The 12,492-nt window shown below is 44.7% G+C and overlaps 1 protein-coding gene across 3 annotated transcripts in view; it reads left to right on the top strand.

The window, feature by feature from the left end:
* HAO2 (hydroxyacid oxidase 2) overlaps positions 1–12,492 on the top strand; it is a 56,610-nt gene that overhangs the window by 40,815 nt on the left and 3,303 nt on the right. For all 3 annotated transcript variants that reach the window (XM_055002528.1, XM_055002527.1, XM_055002526.1), the window contains exons 4-7: positions 2,730–3,013; positions 7,747–7,962; positions 8,548–8,706; positions 11,833–11,902. In XM_055002528.1, coding sequence (XP_054858503.1) covers positions 2,730–3,013; positions 7,747–7,962; positions 8,548–8,706; positions 11,833–11,902 — 729 coding nt within the window. The remainder of the gene's footprint in view (positions 1–2,729; positions 3,014–7,746; positions 7,963–8,547; positions 8,707–11,832; positions 11,903–12,492) is intronic.

Raw genomic sequence — 12,492 nt, forward strand, 5'->3', positions numbered from 1 at the left:
ACGCTAAGTCTTTGGAGGCCCAGATCATGTCAATTCGTGATAAAGTAAAATGTCTTGCAGAATAAAATGTATATTGTCTAGTTTTGGGGTTCTGTCTCCTCCACACGTCTTCTAAAGTCTCTTGTTCCTTTATTGCAAAAAAAGACTTTGGTAGTAATCCTCTTTTCTTTTGTGCAGTTCCTGATTTCTTATCTTCATCCAAGTTGGTAACTCCATTGAAGTCTCCAGCTAGAATTATCTGATCATAAGATAGTTCATCCAGTTGTTTTACCAAGTCCTCAAAAAAATTTTCTTTTGCTCCATTAGGTGCATATATTCCAATCACCAACACCTTTTTTAAATTCCACATAATTGCCACTGCTAAATATCTGGCTTCCACATCGCTCACTACTAATTTTGGCTGTAATTCTTCTTTTATATACAACACCACACCTTTTTTCTTTTTTTTGAAGCAGCCACAAATTCACTTCCCAATTTTGCAAACTTTAAATACTTTATATCTTGCTTTTTAATATGGGTTTCTTGCAAACATACAATGTCACATTTTTGTTTTAATAGCCAATGGAAGATATTTTTCCTCTTATTAGGCGAGTTAAGTCCATTTACATTCCTAGATATTATTTTGCACTCCATAATCATAATCTTGTTGTTGGTAAGTCCTTTACATTGTCCCTAATGAACTTTTCCATCTCCAATTCAGATCTGATGCGCTTTTTAGCTCCTCCAAATTCGAAGGACAGTCCTTCTGGTATTTCCCATCTATATCTTATCTTCATGTCCTTCAAAATCTGGACTAAATCTTTATATTTTTTGCGATCTAACAGCACCGATCTGGGCAATTCCTTCATAATAATCACCACCTTGCCATCGACCTCCAATGGGTCCTGGAATTGTTTACTCACAATCATTTCTCTTGTGTTTCTAGTCGTGAATTGCACGATCATATCTCTTGGTAATTTCCTCTGGGTCGCGAATCTTGAATTTATTCTGTATACTACATCTAGGAAAGCCGCAATTTCTGCTTCCTCTTTCCCCAGGTATCCAGCCAAAACTTCTGTAATCTGTTCTTGGGCAGTTTTTCCTTCACTTTCCGGCAAACCACGAAATCTCAGTTGTTTCTCCATATGTTTACTTTCTGCTACAGCCATTCTGCCTCTCATCGCCCTCATCTCAGTTTGTTGCGTGTCTGCTAAAGTGTCCATTGCATTTTCTACTACATTAACCCTTTGCTGTGTGATTTGCAAGTCGTTTTATATTTTTTCCATACCTTTCGTCAGTTCCGCCAATTCCTTCTTAAGTGTCTCTTTAAACTCTTTCGCCATCTCTTCTATCATATCTTTAACTTCTTTGTTTCCTTCTGAAACTTTTTTATCCAGACTTTCAATTGCTGCTTGCCACTCCTTTTTCGACATCGTGGGGCTAGCTTTGCCTTGCTCCCATGAGTCCGCTCTTTTTCTTAACTCCGTGGCGTTTAACTTTATATACTTTTACTTTTAAAAGTCCTGAATTTGATCTATTCCTTTAAGAAAAAAAAACACATTTACACAGTCCAAAATGTTGGGCGTCTTTTCTCTATGGTTATTTCAACTATACTTCTAATCCAAGATGGCCTACTTCCTCTTCCGCTGAAGCCACGACCTTTCCCTTCTTCAAAATGGCGATCTTCTACTTCCTGTCACATAGAAAAGGCCGCTTCTCTCCAGCTTCTCTATCGTTCTGACGTATTTCCTGTTCCTCTGCCACACACAGCAGTTCTCGCGACGTTGAGACTTTCCCACAGTCCACTATCTCTTACTCTCCGCAGGTATGTAAACTATAATCAGCTTTCTCTACTAACTCCGTTATACATAGTCCTTTTTAAAAAAAATTTCTTGCCGGAACTTCCCCTCATTGTAATCAATCTGTGGCAGTTTTTAAATTTCCTTTAGTACTTTATTTCTTAAAGCAATCTGTCCCATTTCAAGAGATAGTAATCTTTACCTTCTTAGTCGTTTTCACGGGTTGTAATCACTGTTTCTGTATTCAATTCACTTCAAGTCCCCTTGTCCCTTTATGAAGCTTGGGCATGCAGGTCTTATGCCAACCAAATTGGCTCCAAAACTGCTGTAGAGATCTTGGCAAAACCTTTCTTCGGGTGGGACCTCAAGGGACAGGAGAGAGTCCATTGCGCAGGACCCCCCCCTCGCCCGAGATCAATGCGCCCTCAGGTTCTTGAGCGTTCTCCACCTGAGAACAGTTGGCTACGGGCAAATCCTCGCCCCTCTAGCCTCCAAAACAGCAGCCCGGACAGCTCAGCTCTTAGAGCTGCATTAGACCTTCATGGATCCCAAACCAGAAGTCCTCTCCAAGGGAATTGATCTCTGTCTTCTGGACATCAGTTGTAATTAAGGTTGCTAGGTTAAGGTTGGGAAATTCCTGGAGTATGGGGGGGAAGGAGCATGGAGACGGTGGGATTTGGGGCAGGGAGGGACGTTAGCGGAGTATAATGCCATAGAACGCACCCTCCCAAGCAGTCATTTTCTCCAGGGGCACTGGTCTCTGTCCTCTGGAGATCAGTTGCAATTCTGGGAGCTCTCCAGCCACTACCTGGAGACTAGCAACCCTAGTTGTAATTCTGGGAGATCTCTCGGCCCCACATGGAAGTTCACAACCTTAGTTAGAGGCATACAAGGCCCCTTTTCCCCTAAGATTCTATGATTCTCCTCCCACTTCGCCCGTACCTTTTGAAGCTGCAGATGCCATGAATACCTGCTACATTGCCAGCACTTACGCCACTTGCTCCGTGGAAGAAATAGTAGCCGCAGCCCCTGCTGGCTTCCGATGGTTCCAACTCTACATTCACCAGAAGAGGTCAGCCTCTGAGATGCTGGTGAGGAGGGCAGAAGCCCTGGGATTCCAGGCTCTGGTGCTAACGGTGGATGTGCCTTACGCCGGTAAGAGACGTGACGACATCCGCAACAACTTCCATCTCCCTCAGCACATGTCCGTCAAGAACTTGGAAGGTGTCTTTGAGGTTTGTAAACTTGTGATGGGAGAGAAGGAGATAAGACCACTCATATCCTCACAAACTGGAAAGCCAGTTTGGCGTAGTGGTTAAGAGTGCTGGGACTCTAATCTGGAGAGCCGGGTTTGATTCCCCACTCCTCTGCTTGAAGCCATCTAGGTGACCTTGGGTCAGTAACAGCTCTCTCAGAGCTCTCTCAGCCCCACCCACCTCACAGGGTGTCGTGTTGTGGGGATAATGATAACATACTTTGTAAACAGCTCTGGGTGGGCATTAAGTTGTCCTGAAGGGCGGTATATAAATCAAATGTCGTTGTTGTTGTTGTCGTCATCGTTATATGCCTCACATATGTATCTGGCCTTTGCACATCAGCTTTTTTCAATTATGAACTGAAAATACCCTTTTCTTTGGTATTGTTATTCTAATTACTCCCTACTGAAAACTAATAACAAATAATTATTAGAAATATTTAGATACGGCTAGAATCCTGGCCCCTGATTTAGAGTTCAAGAGAGCCAGCAGGAATAATAATATCAACAACACAACATTCAATTTATATACCACCCTTCAGGACGACTTAGCACCCACTCAGAGTGGTTTACCAAGTATGTTATCATTATCCCCACAACAACAATCACCCTGTGAGGTGGCTGAGGCTGAGAGAGCTCCTAGAAGCTGTGACTGACCCAGCTGGCTTCAAGTGGAGGAGTGAGGAATCAAACCTGGTTCTCCAGATTAGAGTCCCACGCTCTTAACCACTACATCAAACGGGACAGGGAAGAGTGAGGAGAGAGCAATTCAACAGGGATGTAAGTAACAGGGAAGTTAACCTACTGACAAAATTAGGCTGACTCTCATGCTGCCACCTGGTGAGTCCCAGCTCTGGCATGGTTGAAAACTACTGGGTGTGAATATTGGATGTGGGCTGGGGAGATCTGGGTTCGAGCTCCCCCTGAGTTGAGAAGCTCACTGGGTGACTTCAGGCCAGCCACTGTGCCTCAGCCTAACCCACCTCACAGGATAAAATGGTGTGTGGATAGTTGGAGGAAGCCATCTACTCCGTCCTGAGCAATGTGGAAGAAGGATGGGATAAGAATTGAAGAGAAAGAGAAGTGAAACCAAAAGTCTGAGTGGATTCCTGCAGATCAAGGAGCTGAATCACCTCAAACCATTTCTCCATTGCATAGATGTTTTATTGCCTCGTGTGCCTGTAAGTTTTCCCCCAGTGGAGGTGAAAGCAACAGGGAGGGGGGCAGGGCCGACCCAGAGCATTTGCCCTGCCAACTGTCCTCCTTCTGTGCTACCTCTAACAGGTCCCAGGTGAGCAACAACAGGTGCAAGGGCTTCTCTCCTGTGCTACTATGCCACTTGAAATCTGTGTAGCATAAAGGCAAAATATATTGGTGAAAACCATTCCCAAATGCAAAGGGTAATTCTGCCCCCAGCATCCAGTTTCTCAGAGGAGCCATTTCACCTCCTCAACTTGCATCTCTTTCCCCCCAGACTGTAGCCAACTTAGGAAAAGGTCTACTTGAAACATGTGGAAGTTGGGCTGCCAACTCTTAGACTGGCAACCAGCAGACTTACCTGTGGCAAGGGGCCTCACCAGCAACAAGGTGACATGGCCTGCAGTGCAGCAATATCACTTACAGGTCACTAGTGGTGCTCTAGCAATTGCCCCAAATTATAAAGTTTAACCATAGAGTTTGGGGCAAATGCTAGAACATCAGCCAATGTGATTACATCATTTCTTCGTCACGCCAGAAGTGACACCATGGCATCAGATAATGCTGATTGCCACCCATTGTCCCCAGAAATTTTTGTCCTACCGCCCAGGTGAGTAGCAGCAGGCAAAGCAGGTGAAAGGTGAGAGGTCAGAAACCTGGATTCCATATGTGAGTTGGAAGAGGCTCCTTGTTCAAATGCAAGAGGAGTTTTTGGTAGGTGTCCCTGAAGGCAACATCCCCACACAATTGTCAGGAGGAATGCTGGCGTTGGATGCTGTTTCACGATCAGCAGTTCCCCTGTTTTTCTATACACACTAAAAGCTCTCAGATATTTTAGACATGCTCATTCTTGTCTTAGTCTCTTTTGTGTATCCTTTTTTTCAGGGGTGACCCATCACACAGTCTATATCGACTTTAAAGTAGCTTCCATGGCTCTGCATTGACTTGCAGTGTCCATTAATACCCCCAGAGATCTCTCTTGTGTCGGCATGCTGCCTCCTGAAGAGGCCTGGGGGCCTTGGGTAGGAGCAGGGCTTTTTTTCTGGGAAAAGAGGTGGTGGAACTCAGTGGGTTGCCAGCACAGGGGGCAACTCCTGGTGAGAGGTGGTGCCCCTGGTACCACTTGTACACACACAAAGTGTGTGCATGCTCCCAGGACTGCACAATGATGTCACTTTGGGTCAGCTGGAACAAGGGGGGAGTTTTTTAGTTTAAATCGCCCTCGGAGAAAATGGTCACATGGCTGGTGGCCCCACCCCCTGATCTCCAGACAGAGGGGAGTTTAGATTGCTCTCCACGCCGCTCAGTGGCATGGAGGGCAATCTAAACTCCACTCTGTCTGGAGATCAGGGGGCGGGGCCACTGGCCATGTGACCATTTTCTCCGAGGGCAACCCACTGAGTTCCACCACCTCTTTTCCCAGAAAAAAAAGCCCTGCTTACACCTAAAGCATCGTTCAGAGGTGATATCACCTCCTCTCCGTCTTCCCCAGGCACTGCTGAGAATCTGGATTCTTGTATATTCTGGTTTGTGATGGCTTGAAGAAGTCTCACACCATTATTGATGGCATGGTAATCTACCCATTAATGACATTGCGTAAGATACTTAAAAATGAGATCAGTCACACCAGTAAGCTAAAAGAAGCTAGTGGCGGATAAGATGGGTGAGCCAAATGTAGGTTTCTGGCTTTTGTTTTAAGAACTGCAGCCCCAAGCCTGCAAGATGAGCACTTGGATGAGTGCTGGAAAGTGACCAGTTTCCAGACCCCGTTGCCTCTGGTGCCACAATTTGGAGGCAGAAGTTTTCAAACTCTTCCATAGAATCTTGAGATTCCTCAGAAGGTTCTCAAGGGATCGCCAGTGACCAAACCAGTAAGAGTTGACAACTGCCCCTAAATAAGAGTTTTTCAACTGCTGGTATCGGTATGTGTCCTTGGGTGCACTCTCTGCTTCTTCTTTTTTTCCCGCTTTAAATAAACTTTATTAAAACAGAGAAAAATTGTACAATAACAGCTTAAAAACAACATACATCAGAAGTTAGAAATCAAAACATTGAAAGATGCTAAATATTAAAGTATACACAAGGATTACACAACTAAATTTACAATCATGGATAGAACTACAGCTAACGATATATCTACATCATAAACGTAGGAACTGTTTGGAGTGGGTGAAGTGGAATGTTACCTCATTTCTTGCTATAAAGTCAATTAAAAGTTGCCATATTTCAGCAAAATCAGAGATATATTGGTCTGACTCGATCTGCTTTTGTTGATCTAGAATTTTCTCCATTGCAAATATGTCCCATATCTTCTTGTACCAATCAGATAACAAAGGGAGTTTACTGCTCTTCCAAGCTGCATCAATGACTAAGCAGGCTGCGGAACATAAAAATGCCATTAGGTTAAGTCTTAACTGGTGTATACCTGTATTTTGAAAGAAATGCAACAACATTACTTCCAGCTTAAAAGGAATTAGACATGTTATGATAGTAAATATTTGAGTTTGAATTAGACACCAGAATGACTGGACGAATTTACAAGACCATCAAGTAGGAAAACAGGAACCTCGGTCTCCACATTTTTTCCGGTAGGTTGATTGCTGGTTGCAGTTCATATGATGAATTTTAACTGGCGTAAGATGCCATCTCAGTAATCATTTAAACATCTGGGTTTTAATATGGATTGATCTGGAAGTAGCCAATTTAGATTGCCAGATCTGTTGCCATTGATCTTCAGAGAGTGTAAAACGAAGGTCTCTGTGCCAAGCCTGCACATATGATGGTGGTTTATTATTGGAGGCCGTTAATAAGACTGTGTAGAGGCTTGAGATAATTCCTTTGTCACTTGCTGGAGGTACTTCCAACAATTTTTCAAAGTCAGTCAAAGGTTTTGACAAATGTTCTTTAAGCATGTTAACTAAGTTTCTTATTTGAAAATATTGATACCGATGAATCTGGGAATCTAATTTGGCCTCTAAAAGAGACTTATCTAAAACCTTTGTGTTCTTGGTTAAATCTATTAACCTTGTACAGTGAGTTTTCCTCCAAAACCTATAAGCTCGTGTCTGCAACCCTGGTTCGTACCATGACCTTGGGTGAACTCTCAGCTCATGTGGGGTGATGATGAAGCCCAAAAGGCCTGGCTAGCACCCAGTGAGCACGAGTGTGCTCTCTACAATGTGCCCCAGACTTCTCTGCAACATGTAGAGGTTCTGTAACAGAACAATTGTTGTAACAAAGATCCCTTGAAAGTAGAAAGCTTGAAAACCCATGGCCCTGTAGGAAAAGAGATTAATATAATCAAAGTGATAGCCAGTCTGCACAAAACATAAAATAGAGAACATATCCAGATTTGACCCCACTATTCATTGTGGGGAACAATAGAGTGAAAATTCACAGGGCCAATATACCAAAATCTGGCAGCAGGAGGAAACATTTAAGAGACAGAGGAAACATTTAAGAGATGTGCCAACTGTGTCAGCCACAATGAGGTTTCCTGCCACTCATCTTCTACAGGACAAAGATCGCTCAGAGTACGGGCTGCCTGCTAATTCCATGAGCCCCTTCCTTTGTTGGGAGGACATCCACTGGCTGCAGAGCTTGACCCGCCTGCCCATCATCCTCAAGGGAATCCTGACGAGGGAAGATGCTGAACTGGCCGTGAGACATGGAGTTCAAGGGATCATGGTCTCCAACCATGGTGGGAGGCAGCTGGATGGGGTCCTAGCAAGCGTGAGTGATGAGCCATTGATCTGTCAGGGTTGCATGTGCAAAAATGTCCAGGACTATCATTATTGGAGCGGTTGGCCCGACTCCCACTCAGGATAGACCATCATTCATTAATGAAAGCACTGAAAAGGCTGCATGAAAATATTCACAACCTTTGGAACTGGGATAGAGAAGGGAGAGGACTGGAGTTGTATGTCTTTCAAAGAAATCCTGAGAAGGAAGGCTCCCATAACTAGGAGGCTTCTCACTGGAAGAAGAACAGTTATCCTCGCGTTAGCTGCTTTCTTTCCTTCCAGATGTTTACAAGGGTGCTTAAGCAGGAGAGGGCAGGGAGGGCAGGATTTAAAACAGAAGAAGTATTTTTAAATTATGAGACTTGGGCAGGTATGGAGGGTGGGGACCGTCAAGTTGGCATAACCGGCTTGGCGTTTATTAGGAGTTTGTTCATCCAAAGACGGCTTTGAACGATAGGACAGTGGTAAGAAATGGGTCCTTACGAGTATGAGATGTGGGTGGTGCATCTGTGTCCTCTCCCCGCATTGATGCCTCTGTGGTCACCTGAATTTCTTGTTGATTGTTCCTTTGCAGATCGATGCTCTGGTGGAAATTAAGGACGCGGTGCAAGACAAGGTTGAACTTTATTTGGACGGCGGGGTACGAACTGGAAGCGACGTGTTGAAAGCTCTTGCCTTAGGGGCCACGTGTGTCTTCATTGGAAGGCCAGCCTTATGGGGTCTTGCCTATAAGGTGAATAAGCAAGCCAGGAGTAGGTTGGAGTCAACAACAACAATAACAACAACAACAACAACAAAGTTTATTAGCCAGAGGTCATCACATTCTCAGAACCAATTCAGCATTACATATGATTGCACATCAGCAAGGCACACACCAAATAAAATAAATATTTTAAAAGCTACACATTTCAGCAAGTTACCACGTTTAAAAATTTGCTTAATAAACCAATCTTAAAACATAATTAATCAATCCTAAAAGCATAATTATTCAACAGCAATATATACTTAAAATATCCAGACAATCACTGAAATTGCACCTTACTATAATTTACATAATATAAATATCTAAAATTCAAACTACCTTATATTATTGGATTATATTGATACTTATCTAGGATTCTGCACACTAAGCCAGGATTTCCTCCTATTAATGACCATCCAGCCATATTTTGCCACTTGGAGCATCATTTCCCTATTGTTGTCTGCTAACATAATTGTAATACAATTCCTTCTCTCTTTCCTAAGCAGACTATCAATTATAGGGTTAATATATGTTTCCCTAATATGTTCATCTATTTTACAATCAAAGAAAACTTGACACTTCCATCGCTGCATAGGTACAAACATTTTTCATAAGGTATCTTCTTATATTTGCCTTCCAAGACAGCAGAGGGTAAGACATCATACCGTAATAAAGTAAAAGCTCTCCTATAATCAGGATTCTCTAAGATGTTTAAATAGGGCATTGGTGAAACGCTATTCATGATGCACCTCTCCAATAAATAGTTCTCAGCTCTGGTCAGGTCATGTTGCCTTTCCACATCTAGGATTCTCTGTTTAATCAGGACCCTCGCCTGTGCCATATTCATGGACAATAGATATTGTTGGGAGAAACCATCATAACCTAATTTGCTCCTCAGCAATCTCAACCAGGGAGGAACAAAGTTATCCCTCAAAACTAGATATGCCAGGAGTAGGTTGCCGTCATTGTGATGGGTTTAGAAGGTGAAGTCAGGGGCTGCAGGTGTACCACGGGGCGTTTGACTCTCCTCCACTCCGATTTCTTTCAGTCTGCCCTTCGTGGACCACACCACCGTGTTTACCCCACACTGTGGCCTTATAAGCCACTTAAAAGTGCTATAGTCCTTCCTGCATCCACTTGATTTATTTTTTTAATTTATGTTATTTATAGTTTACCTTTCACACTAAGTTTCCCGGCAGACTAGAAAGTATACGTCAATACAATCAACAGGGTGCAACATCCAATAAGCGATGTGATAGGATTACGACTGCAGTAACCTGGGCTGTTTCCACACAGCTCCCCACTACTCATAACAGCCCGGAAGATCACGCAAAAAACGCGGAAGATCGCATTTTCTCGCACGAGATTTGCGTGATCTTCTGCGTTTTTTGCGCTATCTTCCGAGTTGTTACGAGCAGCGGGGAGCCGTGTGGAAACAGCCCTGAAATCAAGCAGAAATCTGAAACTGAGCTGAAACAAAGCATCAGTTTTAACATGACATATTCAATGATATATAAATTACATAGTAGGATAATACAAACAGCAGCTGTACATGGTAGTGTAGTCCACAGTCCCTTTCCCTTCCTTTAAGTATTCTTCCTGAACCGTTCCATTAAAATAAAATTCTTTTTTCTGTGTAAAAATGCCCTCCTGAATAATTCAGTTTTACGTAGTTTGCAAAATGCCAGGGAAGTGTGAGTTCCTGACCTCTTCAGGCAGGCCACTCCATAAAGATGCACACGTCCAGGTAGTCGGCGCTTTTGCCTATTTGCACGGTGGCAGGTGAAGAGGGCCCTGCTGAGATGAGCGAAGCTGCCACGGGGGCCGCAGGGGGAGAGGCAGTCCCACAGATATGAGGGACCAAGGCCACGAAGGGCTTTGAACATGGTAGTCATGACGACCTCGAATTGGGCCTGCTAGCCAATGGAGTAAGAGCAGAGTGGGAGCCATATGCCTGCTCCGTCTAGTTCCTGATAATAACCCCACTGTAATAACCAAGCTGTGACATTTTCTGCAGCAACGAGAGTTTCTGACTTGAATTTTAAGGGAGACCAGATTCATCCAGAAGGGTAAATAGGCAGAATAACCAAGGGCTTGAGAAATTCACTGTCCCCGTGAGCCTGGGCCTGCTTCTCAGGTGGTTTCCCCAACGTGCCTCAGTCCACGTCTGCATTTTGCACCCATTCCTTTCTCAGAGTGCTCATTTTTCGGCTCTGTTACTTCTGAAGGTTCTCAGTGACAGGATCCGCAAAGGGAGATTTATTCCCAGGGGCAGCTAGGGTTGCCAGGCTCCAGGTGGCAGCTGGAGATCTCCCAGGATTACAGTTGATCTCCAGGCCATAGAGACCAGTTCTGGAGAGAATGGCTGCTTTGGAGGGTGGACTCTATGGGATTATAACCTGTTGAGGCCTCTCCCCTCCCCAAACGTCTCCTTTTCCAGGCTCCACCCCCAAATCTCCAGGAGTTTCTCCACCCGGCGCTGGCAACCCTAGATGCACCTCAGGGGGGGTTCATTGTGGTTGAAAAGCAGGGGCACAATGACCCTGCACCACTCTGGCAGTTCTTCCACGCTCTGCAGCAGGTCGATTTCGGCCCCAAACAGTAACGATTAGGCCTGCTGTGGAGCATGGGAGAGCTGGTGGGAGGGCCCCGGAGAGCTCCGGTGCTTCACAGCGGGTCAATTTAGGCCCCAAATGGGCCTGATTTGGCCCCAAGTGGGCTGAAATCGGCCCGCTGTGAAGTGCAGGAGTGCTCCCAGGAGTGGCACAAGGTGCTACGCAATGACATCGCTTCCAGGAGGTGATGCCATCGCGCAGGCCGGGAGTGTGCGCGTGAAGGTGAGTGCCAGTCTCCTACCTCCCGCCAGGAGGGTAAGGGGGCCTACCCACCCTAGGCAGCATGTGGGTGGCACGTGCCAGGCAGAGACTTGGACTGTCACTGGTCACTCCAGGCACCCCAGAGGATAAGAAGGGGCAGTGCTCATAGGTCAACGAGGCTGTTCCATCACAGAGTAAAAGGAACAACAAAGGAAGAAACGATCCCTGCTCTGCACATTTGTGTCTTAAAAGAACTGCTTATGATGTTGCGTACCATTTCCCTTTTCGTCTGTCTGGACAGGGTGAAGAGGGACTTAAAGATGTGCTGCAGATTTTGAAAGATGAATTTCGTTTGTCCATGGCTCTAACCGGTAAACCTGTTACTCCTTCTCTTGTCATGAGCTCCTTCAGTACTCGGTGACTAAATAAACGGGAGTCTTGTAGCACCGTAATGATCAATAATATTTTATTTCAAAATGAATCGTTAAGACCATAGCCCACCTTATCAAATGCATTTACTGGGTCTTTTCTGGTGATGGAGAGTACCCTCAAGTCATAGCTGACTTATGGAGACCCCTAGTGGGATTTTCATGGCAAGAGACTAACAGAGGTGGTTCGCCATTGCCTGCCTCTGCAACCCTGGTCTTTGTTGGCAGTCTCCCATCCAGTTGCTAACCAAGGCAGACCCTGCTTAGCTTCTGAGATCTGACAAGATCAGGCTCACCTGGGCTATGTAGGTCAGGGCAGGCATTTTCTAAGCAGGCATTCATATAGAGAGATATGAAGGGAACATGTTTAAATATCAGGGCCAAAGGCCCATGAAATGCAGGAAGTACAGTTGGGAGATGTAATGGTGTAAATTTCAAATGCAATCAAGAAAAGACTTGATGTCTGCGTTCTTTATTGTATCCCAAGTGTTCTGTATTGACTTAGCTTCTGCCTGAGCTAAGGCTCCTGAAGT

Source organism: Eublepharis macularius, chromosome 18 (genome assembly GCF_028583425.1).
Source record: "Eublepharis macularius isolate TG4126 chromosome 18, MPM_Emac_v1.0, whole genome shotgun sequence".
Lineage (NCBI taxonomy): Eukaryota > Metazoa > Chordata > Lepidosauria > Squamata > Eublepharidae > Eublepharis > Eublepharis macularius.